Genomic DNA, 19,122 nt, shown 5'->3' on the forward strand with positions numbered 1-19,122 from the left:
TGGTCTGAAATTTATATGAACTAAAATCAATGTACTGTTTTTACAAGAATAAAGGCACTGCATCTGTGAAGAATCAGAACAAATGCAGTATTTTCTCAGTGAGATTTCAGTGCAGGAAACAAAACAGCCTAGGCACAAGGGGACTGAATTCAGGGAACTGAGCCTTACGGAATCGCTGCAAGGGCGGAGGAGTAAAGGTCAGAGCCCAGACTGGACTGCAGGTGTTGGGGGCCACCGGGGAGCAGGAGGCCGGCACTGGGTACCTCTGCCACCATCACGGGGGTCTCCCGCTGGCAAGTACTTGCAAGAAGGGCTTACCACGTGGAAGCTTGGCCTCCTTGGAAAATGCAGAAGGAGCAGAACTCCCACCAAGCCAACCCGCTGTGTGCCTGGGAACATACACACGACCCAGACATGCAGAGGAAAACGGGTCACTGAACAGTTTGAGAGATGAACACTTGAGAAAGCCCGAGATTACAAAGGAAAAGGCATGGAAGAGAAAATGGAAGCAGTTCAATGTGAACCATTAGGACAAATGAATGACTAAGTAGGAAGATCCTCATGGGAGAAGGGGACAGAAAACCTAGACCTCTTGCCAGGAAATGGAATTAGTGTTATGAAGGGCAAACGGAAGCTACACTGCCAAGAGAAAGATCATTTCTAGACTCAAGATCAAAAAGATCAAGAAAGAAACGTAAAAGGAAAATATTTCTTGTGGAGAAGCAGTTCCAAGGTGAGCGCCCTGTTAAGGAAAAGCACCTCCGCGCCCTCCCTAACCCAGATGTACCCAAGAGTGAGGGGGTGGGAGGAGACAAAGGAAAGGATGTGAATGGGAAGTTTGAAAAATGCTGCAGTTCTAAGGTCAAAGGGCAAGGGAGAGAGCACCACACACTGCTGGGGTGGGGCTACCCCCCCCCCCCCAGGGAGCCTGTGGGGACTGGCTCTGGAGGGAGACGACTTCACCGTCTGGGCCAGGGGAGCTGAGGGGCCATCTAGAGAGGAGGGAAGGGCTAGGGGAGCTAGGCCAGGGTGATCAAACAGTCAGGACTGGCTGGGCTAAGGAGCTTTAAAAATAAAGACGAGATGAGTGGCAGGTGGGTAAGCAAGTCTGGAGCGGAGGGCACAGGGGAAGGCAGAGGTATGCGGTTGAGAGTCAAGAGTCTCAGCACGGAGACAGCACTTCAGGCCACAGAGCTTGGAGAGTGGCCCGGGGAGCGCACATGGGAGGCACCAGGGTGCGCTCCAGGGCCCTCCTCCAGGGCCCTCCGATGTCCAGAGAAAGACGAGAAGGAAGCAGCGGCAGAGGGGCCTGGAGGTGAGGAAGCCGGGAGAGAGGGGTGTCCTTGGAACCAAGGGAGTGAGCAAGAACATCTGACAGACCCGGCGAGACAGACGGGAGCCTGCACTGGCTTTGGTGAGGTGAAGGCCACCGGAGGCCTGGTCACAGGGCAGAAAGATGGGCTGGAAATGGGCTCGAGAGCAAACGAGGCACATGGAAGGCAGCAGGACAAGGGACACACACACTCGCGCGGGGTTCTGCCATGAGGGAGAGGACAGGAGAAGCAGGATGACCAAGAACTAAGTACTCTTGAACAAATTTTTGTTTTCCCTGGAATTTCTTTTTTTCTTTTTCTTTTTTTTAATTTATACAAGCACTGGGCAGTCAGAAGTGCGGGAGGGTGAGAGAATTCACCAGAGCCAGAGCGGGGAGCAGAACAGACAGTCCGACGAAGTACACTGCTGAGGGGAGCAGCGGGCGGCAGGAGAGGTCTGTTGCGCCATGTGGGACCCTCGCTGGTGGCCGGGGATCGAACCGGCGCTGCAGAGGCTGCAGGCAGCTTTGCAGCCCAGCGCTCAACCGCTGCGCCACCAGGGGAGGCCTCCCTGGAATTTCTAATTGTTTTTCTTTGCTTGCCTTTACTGCCTCTGCAAAGCTTAGGCAGGAAGGGGATGTAGTGCAGGGAAGGCTGCGGGGGAGGAACGTTACTTTGCGAAGGGACTTGTTACAGCACATTTGGCCATGAGGTAACAGCAGAAGCAAAGGGGCTCTCCTACAGGAACAAGCGTGGACTCGGGGTCGCTGCAGGGAAGGCTGACCCTGGGGTCTGGCCAGGCAAGTACAGCAAACGGGAAGAGAAGGGAGCAAGCGCACGGCGGGTTGGGCTGAGGAGGATACGAGGGCCGCAGGGGTGCAGGACTGAAAAGAGGTGGCAGAATCTGTGGGCGGGTGGAGGTCCTAGAGGGGACAAAACTTCGGTGAAGAAGTGACTAAAATCAGGCTGTCGTCAGGTCACTCTGGCAGGTGTTACAGGTGACACCGGCCTTAAGAATTTTGAATTTAACAGGGCAATAAGGACAAAACCTGGTTTTTAACAAAGGAAAAACTCTGGGATAAACTAGAATGTATCCAAAGGGATAATTGTAGAATAGCAATTAGCCCTTTCGTGAACATTTACATCATCATCATATAAACTATGTAGGTACTGACTCTTATAGGCAACAGGTAGACAAGAAATGACTTATTTATTAGTAAATTCTGGTTCCAGACGAGACTATAAGTCTTCAACCTTGAAAACAATGTGAAAGTAACATTACAGATAGAATGTGAGAGGTTAAACATGAAAGGGATCAGAAGGGAAAGTCAGGAACATTAATATCCTTTTCTTATGAAAAAGAGGGGTTGAGAGAAAACTTCTCTGGTGGATAAACCAAAAAGTTGTGAAAACACATTCCATACAGTTATAAAGAAAATAACAGAATTAAAATTATTGATCCTACTTAACTGGGAAGGTAGAGTGTGAAATTACATTCCCCTCATCACCATTATCCAGTCCATCTGTGTCTATGACCACAAATCATGACATCAATCGTTAATACCTGAACCTGACAGATCCAGTAATATAAAGATATCTATTAGAAGAAAGAGCTGAAAGAGCAGATGAGCAGTTGTCTCAAAGATGCAAAGAGTAACTTTCCATTATTCTACTCTTAAAATCATTTCATAATGTTGGCCAAAATTTCATTTTCACAAAATTCCTTTGACACAAACGCAATTGACATACTTTTCTCTCACCCGTGGGATTCCTGTAGTGAGGAAAGCAAAGCTGCCTTCCATTTTAACTTCAGGAGCAGTTCATGGTTCGGGTTCATACAAGATAAGAAAGGGTTAAGTTTAGAAGTTTAATTCCAGCTTTACAAGAAGTAAATTAATGGTGAAGATCATGTGCGTCCTGATCAGCTACAATGCTAGCGAGCAGGTGCACGGCATTCTTAGTCTAAGAAACTCGCCAGAGGCCACTTCTGCAGTCCTGACTGCTCCGAGATCAACGCCAGCAAGGGGCCAACAGCATCTCTCTCAAGGTATTTTTTACGGTTTTGATGACCCCCACACCACAGCCCCAGGGAGTCAGCCAGCACCTCACCTTGCCACTCCGCCATAATCCAGACCTTCTTCTCCTCGAAATTTCACCATCAGCCGTTTCTTCAAGTCTTTGGGTCGCATCTTCATTATCTGGCGATAAGACTCCTACACAGCAATGTGACCATTTCAGAGAGAAGAACTGTACTTATTCTTAAAGTTATAAAAATGATAAAGAGTTATGCTATTTTAAAGAGTTACACAAAGGGGAGCCTCCCTGGTGGCACAGGGGTTAGAGACACAGTGCTACCAAGCTATCGCCGTGAGTTCAATCCCCGGCCAGGGAGCTGACCCACATGGCGCAGCAGACCTCTCCTGTCTCACCCGCTGCTCCCCTCAGCAGTGGATTTCAGTAGATCCACCTGTTCTGCTCCCCACTCTGTCTCTCACCCCCACACCTCTAGCCTATACCCCAGTTCTTGTATGCATAAATAAATCAATCTTAAAAAAAATAAAAGGTTACAAAAAGATGACAGCCCAGCTGATCAAGGAGCCTGGGCGAAAATTAGCTTTCCTTCAGAACTGAGGTTTCTCCTGTTCCTACTCAGTGTTTACTTGGCATCTAGTATATATATTGTTGCTTCCCCCATTTTCCCCCATTGTTTCTCCCTCAGAAACAGCAACAAAACCAACACAACACCAGGTAATATTGTCCCTAAAGGACAATATTACTAGAGCTGACCTCTCTACACGCGTGAATTTGATGTATCCTATAAACAATTCATATATTTTCACAAAAGGACACATCACTAGAGAATGGAGAATAAAAATTCTAAGCCTATTCTCATATCTGAAGTAAAAAATCATGATTCCTGCTGAGTCAAAAAGCAAAAAAGGTCAAAGACAGAAAGGAGTTCACAGAAAACATACAGTCAGTCTAACATGGCTTCAGAGTGAGCATTTTAAGTGGATGTAGCTAAATGTCTGCAGATATTTTCAGTGATAAGGCACTTAAGAATCTTTCCATGCTTTAAATTTAATGTAACTCAAGCTCTACTATCCCGAGAGGAAACGAGGACATTGACGGGAAATGATCTGCGGCAAAATGTCAATAATTCAGTTCTCCACCCTTGGCAACAATTTAAGATGCTCCATGGACACAATGGGACACTTGAGCTGACCCACACTTGCAGGGCCAGCTGCGTAGGCGCCAAGCACAATGCTGGCTGGTCTTCAGGGCAGCACTCTGTGGAGACGCGCCGGGCTCCCTCCCTGCAGCAGGGTCTCTTGCCCTCCACGCTGTAACTCCTAAGGACCTGGGTTCAGTCCTCAGGCAGTCACATTTGATCATTTCTGCCCCTGATTCCACAAAGGCAGGTAGGCCGTGGCCCCAACCTCATGATCATCTCTCCTGAGGAAAGGGTCCTATCCCTGCTTGTTCAGGACCCTGATCCCCCAGGGCAGCTGCATCAGGGAAAGAACCCCTCCCAGGAGCACTTGATCTTCCTATTTCCATAAGAGACAAGAAGGGTGGCCGCTTGGTCACTCAGCTTCTCTGAGCTGATGCCCCTGGATGAAAGCCTTTGGGAAGCAGCACTGGTTCTGAGGCCCCATGCAAGTGACAGAATAATCTGCGGAGTGCAGGTAAAGGGGTCTACCATACGGTTTAGCACTAGTTTCTATACAAATCTCTAGGTTTTCACCTCAGACGCTATCTAGCTTTTAAACTTTGACCATAGGAGGAAATCAATGCCCTCTCGGGGCCTCTGGTCCTAAGAAGCCCTTTCACCGAGTGATAAAGTCAATACCTGAAATACCAAACCGAAAGACCATACTTTTTATCCTCAGGGATGAACATTCTACACCTGACTGCTAGTTGCGCTAAATTCTATACCTCAAATATTTCTTCTCTGGACACTTCGATGCGGCAATGACCAGCTTGTGGTTGCTGAAGTGAAAGTTCATGTCTGAGGACCTTCAGCTTCTGGACTAAATCTCTTTCGTATCTCTGGGCAGGAAGCTCCTCGTCCTCCACAGAGCCCTCACTGGGCAGTGGCAGCGGCTGGCTGGGCTCCTTTAGTTGGCACTGGTGACTTGGAAACAGAAGCATCAACGTCATTCCAGGGGCAGCAAGTGGTCAAGAGGCTGCAGGCAATGCCCCCCACACCAAAGGAACTGAGAAGAGAGTTCATTACACACAACTTCAAGTAGAAACGGTTTCCCGTGACAGACAGAACGAGGTACAGAGATATTTAAAAACTGCTGGTGGCCACTATTAGTTTGAAGATAGGAGATACCCCAATTCTAAGCAATGACTTATCTCATACATAATCACTGCTAAAAATAAAAAGATATTGCAAATATTTATCGTATATCTATTAAGTTTCTATGACTAGATCAAGACACTATTAGATGTTTCCTGGTGGTCAGAATTAACTGGAGTTGATGTGAAAAACCTTCAGAGGGGAAGGTAGTGGAGGGGCAGCATGCTCCAGGGCAAACAACTCAAATGAAGTCTAATGTCACCAGTTCTCATTTTCAAAACCATGGGATTTCTAAGCCTGCTCTTTATGAGCAAAAAATCCAATAAAATCAAAGGACCAGGAGTAGTACAGGGACGAAGTAGCATTTATCCTGTTCAAGTTTTGCCACTACTGTCAACAATTAAAGGAGCTACTTGGGCTCTTATGTTCTGAGAACAGACTTGGAACACTGACTGCGGGGCCCAGGGTAATTCCAGTTCTAATTAACCAGGAACAATGGGACAGGAACCGGGCCAGACGGTGCAGCCTTGAGGGCACTGAGGAAAAGCTCATGTCCCTGCTTCTCACTGGAAGGGCCACCACTCCATCTGAGTGCCATTCGTGACGCTGCCCAACACGCCACCTCAGTGTCTACTTAGGCTGCAAGCAAGAAACTAGCAACATCACATGGCTTTGCTACTGCTCACAGTTAAGAATTTAAAACATGCAACTGTCCACCAAATAGGAATCACATTTTGCTTATGCTTATTCTCTACTAATAACGCAGTAGAAAAACTGAAAATTAGTGAAAACATTAAATTATAAACAGAAAAGGTCAACAAAGAGTTTGTAAAAGTCTTACTTCATGATGTGGTGTAACCTTGGGTCTGTAAACTGGGTTGTTCGGTTATTATGATCTACAAAATATATCCTCCCAGAAACTGTACTTCTGACTTCCCAACCTGGTGGCAGTGGTCCAAGTTCATCACAATTCACACTGTTAAGGTCTCTACCAAAACGGAAGATACAGAGAGGTTTTCCATCTGAGTAAGGAGGCATAAGACCAAAACTTCGTCGGAGAAGAACCACAGGGGTCCCTTATCAAGGCAGCCATGTCCCAGTTCGGCTAAGAGGGACAGTCATGGTGCTACTTACGCCAAACCCCCATTGAGTCCAGGCTTCTGGGCTACAATTGGCAGCAAAATCTAACAGATAAAACCAGAACTTTCAGAGCCTATAACCACAGTATGGAACATGGTCTGCCGGGGAAATAGTTTCTCATATGCAAGAGGGCCAGAATAGTAGGAAGTACTGAGTGCTGTTGGAGAACAGTCTGAATTCACAAACTCAATGTTCAAGGTGAGAAAGGTTTCCTCATTGAAAAGTTCCCAGATGCATAAGTTTTTCTTAAAGCTAAAGGGGATGTATTCACATGCATTTGAAATCTCACAACTCTGAACAGCTGCACTGGGAACAGGACTCCTCATGGTTGAGTTGGCTTCTCGTTAAGCAAGTGTTTCTAATTCTAACCTCTTAATAGGTATTTCAATACAACCACAGCCCTGTGGGAGCATAGCATTACTGACCAAGATGCTCTTCTGGTTAACACAAAAGTCTGGTATTTCTAAAAGTGGGTAAGAGACACCTCATTCATTTGCAGGTAATTCCATTCTAATTATAGATACTGAATTGTAAATTGAACATAGACTTGGAAAATCAAAGACAGGAAGCTTATTCTCAGATGAAACAAATCATGAACAAAAAGGAAATGAGCATTACTAAAAATGTTATTAGGTAGTAATGCTATCTAAAACAAACAAACAAAATTTTAAAGGAAAGCAAAGCAAAGCAAAAAAAAGAAACTTAACTCCATTATGGGGTGGGGGCGGGGGGTCTCTCTGACCTGGGCTCAGATGTATGGCCTTGCAGAAGGAATTCGTATAGAAAAGCTTCATCTCCCCCAGGAATGGTCCCCAAGGGACTGAGGCAATAGGGACAGTAAAGTAGAAGAGAAAAAGGGTAATAGCGTCTTTATATTTCTTTTTAACTTTTTTATTATGGAAAATTTTAAGCATATAAAAAAGTAGAGAGACCATAATGAATACCCAACTTAAACATTCTCATCATCAACCTGATTCAAATATTCCCCTACTCACTGCCCCCACCCCAATTATCTGAAGCAAATCCCAGCCAAGGTATCATTTCATCCCTCCACGTTTTTAGTTTAAAATGAGAGCAGCACATCTCAAAGGGCTTACTGGCTTTCCAAATAAGAGCACACTTGATGATCTAGGGGCTGGGATAGTCTTTCTTCATCATATGATCTGATTTCAAGATATAGGAAGAGTTTCTAAAGGCCCACTTAGTTCCAGCAGCTGCCACGGGACAGTCGAGCAGGGCCTCCCACCCAGCTCCAGAGCTGTGGCCCCGGTGATGACCTCGCTGTGCTGCCATCCTCCAAGTTTACACGGTCAAAGCTAAGGGGCGCTATATCCACAATCGGACGTGCAGGCAAGTGCTGGAGAAGCCTGCTGTGCCTCTGAAGGTTTTCAGAAAACCTACCTCGGTATCCTGGGGTCGTGCCACGTGCTAACTCCAGTCTGGGTGTGCAAAAAGTAAACCTGCCCCTGCACCGTTGTTCTCTGTTCTGCACAAGAAATTGGGGGACACAATTAGTGAGTTCAGTTCCAAGGAGAGTTTTCAACCAGCCCTCTAAGCACGGGGTCTAAGCGTCTTATGACATTCTTTACAATCACTGAGAAAAGGACGTGAAAGGGCAAAGGCGGGTTCCCGATCCGGGTCTGACTTTCTCCAGTTCTGCCCTGGGAGGCAGCCCCGCCTCCTGTGGCCACACCCCTGGGTGAGATGCTCCAAGTGTATCCGCCACCTCAGCATGAGTCTACGCTGACCTCTGTCATCTCCATATGCTCTTACTTCCGGAATGATCTGCGACATCTAATTCCACTCCTTCATTTCAGCTCCCTCCCTGCGATGATGATGATGATCCCTTCATTCTTACCCCCGCTGTCCTTTCCACATTCCAGCCACAGAGCACACAAAATCCCTCACAGAGCCCACGCATCATCTTGGTTGTCTTTGGTGTTAATTTGCCTAAAATTTTCACACAAGTGCTAAACTGGGAGATAGAGCGATTGCTGACAACTTCATGATGAGCAAGATTTAGCACCGTCTTTTTCTGGCTACTTGCCTTTCCACTGACATTACCACGGCACACAGCGGCTCTGCACTGCAGCTAAGGTCCGAGCTACTAAGAAAGGCCCACGAAGTGACAGCTCCTGCCCACTGCAGATGACAGCGGAGCAGCCGCTGAGTTCTCACCGTAGCCTTCGGGCAGTTCTGGTGACTGGTGGCCGTGGGGTCGGTTCTGAGGCGTCTGCAGTGACCCTCGAACCTCAGGGTTTCGCAGTCGCTGTGTCTGAAGTCTTTGATCTTGACTTGGGGACTCCACAAACCTGCAGTTCCCTCCACCAGCAGCAGCACCGGTACTGTCTGTGTAAGGGGCCGGCTCCTCCATGAAGCAGCTGAGGGGCCTCCCAGGCCCGGAGTCTTCATACACGGTTCTGCAGGAGGGAAACGCACACACGGGAACAAGGCTGAGCACACGTGCCTTACGTTTCAACTTGACAATGTCACATCCATTTATCTTGCTTTTCATGAAGAAGTCAGTGTCCCAAGTGCTTAGTTTTTAAAATTTGCCCTGTCCTAGTTAAATAGGCTCTTTCAGAGGAACACGCAGACAAAAGGAGCCACATCCACAGGCTATCAAGGCCGGCCATGGGAACTCATCCTCAGGGAAGAGCTGGATAACTGGGGGCGCCCAACAGTGCACTAAGGAGCTTGTGAAAGGAGATTTCACTGACTTCATTTTAAATAAAATCCATTTTTCTTGTTATTTTATTCGACCAAAGAACTCCTGGTAATACAAAAACCACAAGACTAAATATTTTTTAACATGAAATCTTTGCCCCTGAACAATTTTCTAGAAATTTACCTTAATGGGCTATTTTCCCTTATAAGCAAATGCATTTTACATTGAAAATTTTCAAATATACACAATTTAAGAGACTAATACAATCAGCCCTTCCTCCCCCAGACCCATCATCCAGCTACAACCACCACCACCGCGTGGCTACTCCTTCCCTCTACTGGCTTATTCTAAAACCATTTTGTCATTTCGTCCTTAAATATTTCAACATCTATCTCTGGAAGATAGAGACTTTCCCTATTATTATAACTTAAAAATGTACATTAATTTTTTAATATCATCAAATGCCAGTATTCAAATTTCTCCAGACAATTAACTCATTAATTAGGATCCAAATGAGGGCCACACATTGGATTTAGTAGGTATGGCTCTTAAGCCTCTCTTATTACTAACTTGTGGGTTCTCTTCATTGTTTTAAATTTTTCTTGCTATGTATTTATTGAAGACACTCTACAGAGCGGCCCCGTTCTGGGCTTACTGCACAGCCCTGGGGCTGTGCTGGATTTCTGAGAGGTACGTTAATCTCATCCTCTCTCCCGTGGCATGTGAGCAGCTACTAATGATTCCCCGGGTCCATCCATTCTCTGGGTGGGTCACAAAATTGTGACAGTGACCAAAGAAAGGTTTTGAGGTTTTTTGGGTATGTGTTTTGCTCCCTAGGTGTCATTATAAACTATGAATTGTTAACATATTTGTTGATGTGTTTCAATCCATTATAGTTATAATTCTTTGTGATGTTCGACCCCTCCCATGTTAGGCAGGTGGGCACCTCTTTAAGTTGGATCCTAAGTCTTTCGGGCACAACCCAGTAGTCTTTACAGCTTCCTTTACCAACAAGGAAACTGACCACAGTGGAGAAGGGATGAAGGATGCTTTCAAATAGGGTGAGAGCCTAAGGCAGCAGAGAGCTCAGCCCGCACGCCAGTCATACATACCCTTCATTTTCTAACAGTCCTCTGCAGTCTACCACAGACCCTCCAGTGCCTATTCTGTCTCGTGTCTGTAAACTGACTAAAACAGAAAAAAATGTCTTGCATTAAAATCCAGTGGTATTTTATACAATTGTAATACAGTGAACCATTGTGAATTTTTAATTTATGTACAACATTGTTTTTAAAAAGCAAAGCATATGTATATACACACAAATACACATTCTTATGCTCTTAAGCACAAAGCAGTTACTCCAGTAGCTGCATACCACTGCACACTGCTTGGAACATTCCTTGTAAATGTGGAGCAGAAAAAGAGACTGTGTTTTTCAAGCTCTCCATAAGAAGACAATAATCCTTTCTCTAAGTTACCTTTAAAGATGATTTTCACTTATATTTAATAAGTGCACAGAGAGTACTCTGAGCACCTGCAAGGTCTAGATGAGTCTCAGTATGTATTCTCTAGCCTTACTATGAACAAAGACATTTGTAAAGTTATTTCCAGTTATTCATTTTTCCTGGCACAACCCTCCAAAGAAAAGAAATCACAAACAGAAAAGCAGTAAATGAGAACTTTCTCATTATGATACTTTTCAGGATTTACACCCACTGTTTATTTATCTTGGGTCAAGAGTCAAATCCACAGAAAACAACACCTAAGAGGTATGGCGTCCTAAGCCACTCCAGGGTGCTGCTGAAACACTGTTTTCTTTCATTCCTTGCAAAGCAGTCAAATTGTGATTTACCAGAAAATGGGGTGGATGACAGGATGAGCTGCTTAACAGATAAATCACTTCCCATGGAACATCTCCATCTCCAGTCAACACTTAGCAACATTAGCACATTTTTAAAATTCTAAATAATTCAATCCTGAGTCTATAAAACCCTATTAGATGGATGCTGCCATGTTCATGTACGTGCCTTCTCAAAGAAACTATTTCTCAATGTTTGCATCTGTGGCCACCATCCCTGTCATCTGCACTGGAAGACAATGACAAATTAATGGCCCATTAATGCAATGATTAAAATTACATTTTAAATTATAACCCTCTACTTTTTTGTACTTAGTCACTATAATTCCCTTTGAATAACAAGATGAAGGGAACTAGATAAAATAATAAAACCGCACAGGATGAAACTTTTTAGTACAGAAGAGATGGCCCCTGTGTGTCACTTGTGCTTCCAAGTGCGTCACCACTGTCAGTGCCCGTGTGTTTCCTCCGTGCTGAAGAGCTGAATGTTTTGTTCTGTAAAAGCATCTCTTTATACAGATGAGATGAGAAAGTTCTTACCCACTATTTGGCCACGAACTGCATCAGTATCTGAGGGATTTAGTTTGCATAGATCCAAACGCTGGTCTGCAAACAAACAATTCAAAACTTAACCCAGGGAAATGTTAACTAGGGAGGAAGGCAGGAATTCTGTATTCAGTATTCAAAAAAAAAAGATGCCCCATAAGCCTTCTTCAGTTGCATTAAGAGGCAGAAAAGCTTCCGGTTCTTACATCCAGTATCTTTCAGTCTGCTGATGGCATTGGAGAGCAGCCGCACACAGCCCAGGAAGCCAGCTCCCTGCTTCTTGTGGATTTTCTTGTGGTTCCAGACGCTGATGGTGATAGAATCTGTTTTCCCAACATATCTGAAAACAACATGCAAACTTACTTTTAACTTTATTTCTGAATTATGAGAGTCCACTGAGATCTTACCTGATTGACTTATTAGTACAGAAGAATCCCATTTAAAATAATATTGTAACAAGCACTCGATAAATACAAGTCAATTAACCTCAATGTGTTGGGAAAAGAACTACACAATGGCTTATGTAAGAAGCAAATATAGACAGCCATACAATGACTGTAACCTCCTAACAGAGATTCCATAGGACAATGAAATGATTCATAAATTCCCATCAATTAGACTTAATCTGGAATACTAGTTTGTAACAAGGGACTGCTAGCAAACCTACAGATCCATTCACAGTAAACTAAAGACATTCAGTCTCCCCTTCTCAGTGCAAGTCAAACACACAGGGGAGCTTTCAGGACAACCACTTTCCAAGCCCCTTACTTTCCAAGCCTCAGTGTAATTGAAACAAAGCCTTAGAATTCAACTTCCAAAAATCCCACCCAAACATAGTATAATTTGTGTTAATAAGAAAACACTCAGTATTACTTTGATGAAAATTTCTTGTCTGCGACCTGAAAACATAGGTGCATATAAAGTAGTGGTTTCCAAACTGCAATCCGTTTTATGAATGAATTTAAGAAACTGCCTGATGGTACAGACAGAATGAATGTAGACAGAAGGAAGGAATGTATGGAATGAATGTACAGTCCATCATTCTCAACTATACTTTCTCCTACAGAAAATATATTTGCACTAAAAAGCAGAATTTTAAAAAATCAATAAATATATATATAACATATTTACATAATAAATATTATAATAATGCAAGGTGAAGGTAAAAATTCTCAACGCTACAAGGTTTTGGGTTTCACTGAAAAGGTAGCATATAGAGGACATGATCTATGGCCCTTTTTTCTGTTAGAATGGACAAGAGATTTAAAGTTTAAGGATCGGGCCTCCCTTGGTGGCGCAGCGGTTGAGCGCTGGGCTGTGAGGCTGCCCGCAGCCTCTGTAGCACCGGTTTGTTCCCCGGCCGCTGGCGAGGGTCCCACAAAAAAAAAAATTTAATTAAAAAAAAAAAAAGTTTAAGGATCACTATTACAGAAGCAAGCCAGAAAAAAACCTATGAAAATGTCAAATGCAAAGTCTTCCAAGAATATAAACTCTAAAATTAGGTAGTATGCATTCATTCAGCCATCCACTTTTGTTACCAAGAAGGTGACAATCTTTTTTCTTTTTTTTTTTTTTTTTAATTAAATGCTTCTCTTAATAGCTAGGTTCCTACTCTCCCACCTCTCCCAGAATGGCTTAGAGAAAGTTCAACTCACAGATCGTAGTGCTGGTTCCACTTTGGGTCCAACGTGTTTTTCACAGTGTCCGTTGAGTGGCACTGCCCAGATCCGTCCACAACAATCTTTGCAAAAGGATCAGGGAGCCCTAAGGGGGAGGGAGAGCCACTGCTGAGCGAGACTACACACCCGTCTGCACACCCCAGAACACAGTCCTGCAGGCCAAGGGCGCTTCAAGATCCCTTTGTAAAGAAAAGCACCCTTGTATTTGTCCTCTAATTTAGGGTTAGTTTCAATCAGTAACAGAAATAGTTATTTCTACTTAGCTTTCTAAGAAAATAATCCAGTATGGTGTTACCCTCAGGATGTTAGAGGCTAAAAAACGATAAAGTATGCTCAAATTCAAATTTCCTTTTCTGATGATCACTAAGTGGAACTAATTTAATGGAGAAAACTTGTCTATACTTAATTGTATTTATGCTTCTAAAAAATAGTAATGCCCAGATACTTTGTCCACTGACTTGGTCTATTCTGTCTACGGCAGTCAGTATCCAGCAGAAAGTAACATGAAAAGTCCCTAAATGCACAAGTATGACTCAGACAGGCTTATAAGATCAAGAGGGGAGAAGGTAAAGGCTGCAGAGACGGGCATGGGGTCACCACTCTGGAGCTTCCCAGCTGCTTGAACAGAGCCTGGGAGTCTAGTTCCTTCAGCTTCGAAGTGTCAACAGCGCCACTGCAGAGGTGAGCAGCGGTCTCATGAGGACCAGCAAGTATGTATGAAGAATTTCACACTGCATGCACCTACCTTATGGTAGGTGAAATTAAAGAATGATTCCTTCCTTTAGAAAAGGATCCTTTATGTTTTATATTTTCTTTAATTACAAGGCTTTAGAAATGTGATTTGATTTATAAAACCTAACAATTTTACCAAATCCAGCTATTTCCAGAAAAACATCTCATATGTATTTAAGCTCACAACATTTCACCTAGCACAAAGTAGTATATTAATGGGTGAGAAGACAAAATTTGGCGTGGCCAGAAAAGGGAATAAGAGTTTTTCTTTAATAACTTATAAACCGTGCCTTTGGGCTAAGGAGCCTTTTTGTTGTAGTCAACTCGGAATGAAGTGGGTCAAACCACAGATTTTTAAACTTTGGCGGGGTGGGGGAGGCCGCATTATCAGGTACCTGTAAAACCACGGATTTCTATTCAGTAAATTGCTGCACTTTTAGAAGAATATACACAGTATTGTTGCTTTTAAGTTTAAAATTTCAGAAACAAGTGAATAATAATATATGAGAGCAGAAATGGGTATTTACTTACTGAAGAAGTCTTTCTTTGCGAGGTTCTTGGCACACAATACTAAAAACAAACAAACAATGAAGGATTAACATTTTGCACAAGAACTAAATTATGGGTCCCCCCACCCCATATGTAGAAGTTCACACTCCCAGTGCGACTGCTTCGAGAATGGGGCCTTTGTGGGAGAGGTTAGGTTTAGATGAAGTCATGAGGGTGCGGTGCTGATGGGATCAGGGCCTCGGAAGGAGACCTCGGAGCTGGCTGGCTCCTGCTCTGCACAGCGCCCTCTGCAAGCCAAGGAGAGGCCCTCACCAAGAACTGAATCTACCACCCCTTGTTCCTAAGACTTTGCAGCCTCTCAAACTGAGAAATAAATATTTGTTGCTTAAGCCACCCAGTCCATGGTATTTTATTATAATCCAAACTGCCTGAGGCACTAGTCTGTAACTGCAATGGAAAAAAAAGAGCCTGAAAATTATCTTCTGATTATTTGTCTTTCAAATTTTGTTCCACATTAAATAAAAAACAAGTAATTAACAAGTCTTTTTTCTCCTCAAATTGGAAATCCACTATAACAAATGCAAACATTTTAGCTTAAACTTAAAATCTTAAACACAAACAAATGGACTAAGACCTGAAGCATTTGCCTTTATAGCTACTGTTAACAAAACATCAAAAGGAGCTGGGTGTTTTTGATATTCTGATAAATAATACAATTTTGTAAATGTAAACTGGTACACTGGAAACTAAAAGGAAAGGGAATGTGGCAGAAAATAGGGGGCCATCATCATGGTTTTATGAAAAACAAATGACAAAAATGCATGTTATTAATGTTGACATAAAGAAAGAGTGCAATAAGTGCTATTGCTGTTAATACCATGCATTAATGAGGTAGTATTAATTAATGTAAGGAATTTTGTCACCAGATCTATAACACGATTAAAACCACTCTATCAGAGGAAAATATAGCAACGCCTCTTTTCCAATGCTTCACAGTTTCACTAACTTCTAAGAATATATGTTTTCTAATACACTTATATATTTTACAAAAGCATATTCATGTAAGATAAACTGTTCTGTAAACTTTTTACTTAGTATATTTTATGTAACAGCTTTATTAAGATATAATTTAATTACCAGACAATTCATTCACCTAAAGTATATTATTCAATGGCTTTTAATATACTCAGGACAATACACCTATCACCACAATCCATTTCAGAACATTTTCATCACCCCCAAAAGAAATCACAGACCATGAGCAGTCCCTCTTCAACCTCAAACCTTGCCAGATTCCTATGTAACCGTTAATTCTACTTCATGTCTCTGTGGATCTAACTATTCTGCATTTTTATTATTGAGTTGTGAGAATTTTTTGTATATTCTAAATACCCACATCTATAGATACCTATATTTATATAGCTATATAAGATATCCTTATGACATACTGATATGCAAAGAGCTCCCATTTGTATGGGTTGTCCTTTCACTTTTTTGATGCTGCTCTTTGAAACACCAAAGCTTTTCATTTTAATGAAATCCAATTTATCTATTTTCTTTGGTTGCTTGTGCTTTGGGTATCATGTCTAAGTAAGGCTTTGCCTAACAAAGGTCTTAAAGATTTATTCCTGTATTTTCTTCTTGCGAGTTTTACAGTGTGTATTCTTTTTTAATACATTCAGCAGTTAAACAGAACTTCAAGTCTAGCACACAATTTGAGTTCAGTTTGGGTGGTGTGAAGAGGGTACAGCTTCAGGATTTAGCAGGCAGATATCCGGTTGACCAGCACCATTTGTTGAGAGGACTACTTCCTCCCCACTCACTGTCTTGACCATCTTGTTGAAAATCAACGCACTACACGCTGAGAACGCACTCAGGTCGCGAACTGTTAGTCTGCTCAAGCTGCTATCACCAAATACCCCAGACTGTGTAGCTTATAAACAACAACCAATTATTTTTCAGTTACAAAGGCTGAAGTCTGAGATCAGGGTGTCATGGTGGTCAGGTAGGGGTTCCCTTCCACGTGACAGCATGGAACACTCTGGAGTATCCCATCTATGAGGGTTCTACCTTCAAGACTTAAATACCTCCCAAAGGCTCTACCTACTACAGACGTCCTTGAATTACAATGGGGTTACTGCCTGACAAATCTATTAGTTGAAAACATCCTCAGTTGAAAATGCCTTTAATGCCCTAACCTACACATCATAGCCTTGCCTAGCCAACCTTAAACATGCTCAGAACACTTACATTACCTGCAGATAGGCAACATCATCTAATACAAAACCTTTTGTAATGAAGTGCTGATTATCTCACATAATTTATTAAATGCTGTAGTGAAAGTGAAAAACAGAATTTACTAATTCAAAGTATGGTTTCTACAGAGTGCCTATCACTTTCACATCATTGTAAAGTTGAAAAAAATCAGCCAAAGTATTATAAATTGGAGACCAGGGGCCTCCCTAGCGGCGCAAGGGGTTAAGCACAGCACTATGAAGCTATCCACAGCCACTGCAGCATAAATTCTATCCCTGGTCAGGGATGTGACCCACATGGCGGGGCAGACCTCTCCTGTCTCGCCCGCTGCTCCCCTCAGCAGTGGATTTCAGTCAATCTGCCTGTTCTGCTCCCCACTCTGTCTCTGGTGAATTCTCTCACCCTCCCGTGCCTCTGGCCTGTACCCCAGTGCTTGTATAAATAAATCTTAAAAAAAAAACTTATTCATAATATTTTTTATGTTATTGAAAATGGAATTATTTTAATTTCCCTCTCAGATTGTTCATTGCTAGTGTATAGAAAACCAGTTTCTTTATATAGAAAACTGGTTTTTGTATATTTAACTAGTATCTTACAACTTCATTAAATTTATTAGTTCACATTTTTGTGTCCTTTTGAATTTCCTATACTTAAAATCCCATCATCTGCAAGTAGAAACAGTTTTAGTTCTTCCTTTCTAATCTTGATGCCTTGTACTTCTTTTTCTTGCCTAACTACCCACTACCTCCAACACAATAATGAACAGAAAGGGCGGGCATCCTTTTCTTGTTCCTGACCTTAGAAGGCAGGCATTCACTCCTCCAGCCTCTGAATACGATAATAACTGTAGGCTTTTGTAGACGCCCTTTATTTACTTGACGTTTCCTCCTGCTTCCAGTTTCATGAGTGTTTTATCATGAAGGGGTGTTAGATTTTGTCAAATGCTTTTTTCTGCAACTATTAAGATGATCATTTAGTGTGTATCCTCTGTCTACTTATATGTGGTGCATTAACTGATTTTCAGATAGTAAAGCAAACTTGCACTCTAAAATAAAGTCCATTTAGTTACGGTGTAAATTCTCTTTTTATGCTGCAAATATACTGCTGAGAAATTTGTGCCTACATTTGTAAGGGATACTGGCTTTAGTTCTCATTTTCTGTATTGTCTTTGTCTAATTTTTGTATCAGGGTGATATTGACCCCATAAATGAGTTGTGAAGTGTCCCCTTCTGTTTTTTTTTTGGGGGGAGGGGAGAATTTGTAAAGAATTATTATTCATTTTTCTTTAATGTTTAAAAGAATTCACCAGTGAAGCCATCTAGGACCTGGGCTTTTCTCTGTAGGAAGTGTTTTTAATTACTAATGCAATCTCTAACTTTTTGTAGGTCTATTCAGTTTTTCCATTTCTTTTTTCATCAGTTTTGGTAGTTTGTGTCTTTCTAGAAATTTGTCGATTTCACATAAGTTGTTCATTTGCTGGCATACAGTTATTCACAGTATTCTTTCATAATCCTTTTTATTTCTTTATAGTCAGCAGTAATAGCTCCTCTCCAGTGCAATCTTTATTCCCTTCCCTCCCAATGGAACACACACACACACACACACACACACACACAGAGTCAGTCAGTCAGTCAGTCAGTCTCTTTTGTAGATAAATCATCATTTGATAGTTCCTGCTGGTATTTTTTTTATTTTGTTTCTCTAATTATGAAAGTAATACATACTTTAAAAAAGTAAAAAGTAAAAATAGAAAATGCACGCCTCTTAAGTCTCATCATCAAATCTAGCATTTTCCTAGCTAATCTCTCATACTTATTTTTCTGAGTGAACTCAGAATCATGTTGAGCAAGTTTTTTTAAAAAATTGCTTCATAAATAAATGTGAAAAGAATTTACCTCTTTGCAATCATTGAGTATTCACTTTTGTGAATGTAGCATATATATTCATTTATTAAATTCTTTACCATTCTGAAGCGAGGTTTGAAAGTTTTATAAAATTTTAATTTCTAATCAGGTTTAAAATAAGTGTGTCCTTTCTGTTGTTGTTGTCACTAATGTGCATGAGGATGTTCCTTTCATTGCATTTTCTAATTGTTATTTGGATATATGAAA

General features: G+C 42.3%; 1 protein-coding gene across 3 annotated transcripts in view; it reads right to left on the minus strand.

The window, feature by feature from the left end:
• Positions 1–19,122, minus strand: part of SMURF1 (SMAD specific E3 ubiquitin protein ligase 1) — a gene marked incomplete at both ends in the record, with an annotated part of 94,990 nt that overhangs the window by 11,277 nt on the left and 64,591 nt on the right. For 2 of the 3 annotated variants that reach the window (XM_084249755.1, XM_084249754.1), the window contains 10 exons: positions 3,423–3,526; positions 5,253–5,451; positions 6,464–6,610; positions 8,164–8,248; positions 8,941–9,182; positions 10,543–10,618; positions 11,829–11,894; positions 12,041–12,174; positions 13,490–13,598; positions 14,777–14,815. In XM_084249755.1, coding sequence (XP_084105881.1) covers positions 3,423–3,526; positions 5,253–5,451; positions 6,464–6,610; positions 8,164–8,248; positions 8,941–9,182; positions 10,543–10,618; positions 11,829–11,894; positions 12,041–12,174; positions 13,490–13,598; positions 14,777–14,815 — 1,201 coding nt within the window. Of the gene's footprint in view, positions 1–3,422; positions 3,527–5,252; positions 5,452–6,463; positions 6,611–7,504; positions 7,583–8,163; positions 8,249–8,940; positions 9,183–10,542; positions 10,619–11,828; positions 11,895–12,040; positions 12,175–13,489; positions 13,599–14,776; positions 14,816–19,122 lie in introns of all 3 variants that reach the window. The other variant, XM_084249753.1, reaches the window with a different exon arrangement.

The sequence above is a fragment of the Talpa europaea genome (assembly GCF_964194135.1).
Source record: "Talpa europaea genome assembly, chromosome: 12".
Taxonomy (NCBI): domain Eukaryota; kingdom Metazoa; phylum Chordata; class Mammalia; order Eulipotyphla; family Talpidae; genus Talpa; species Talpa europaea.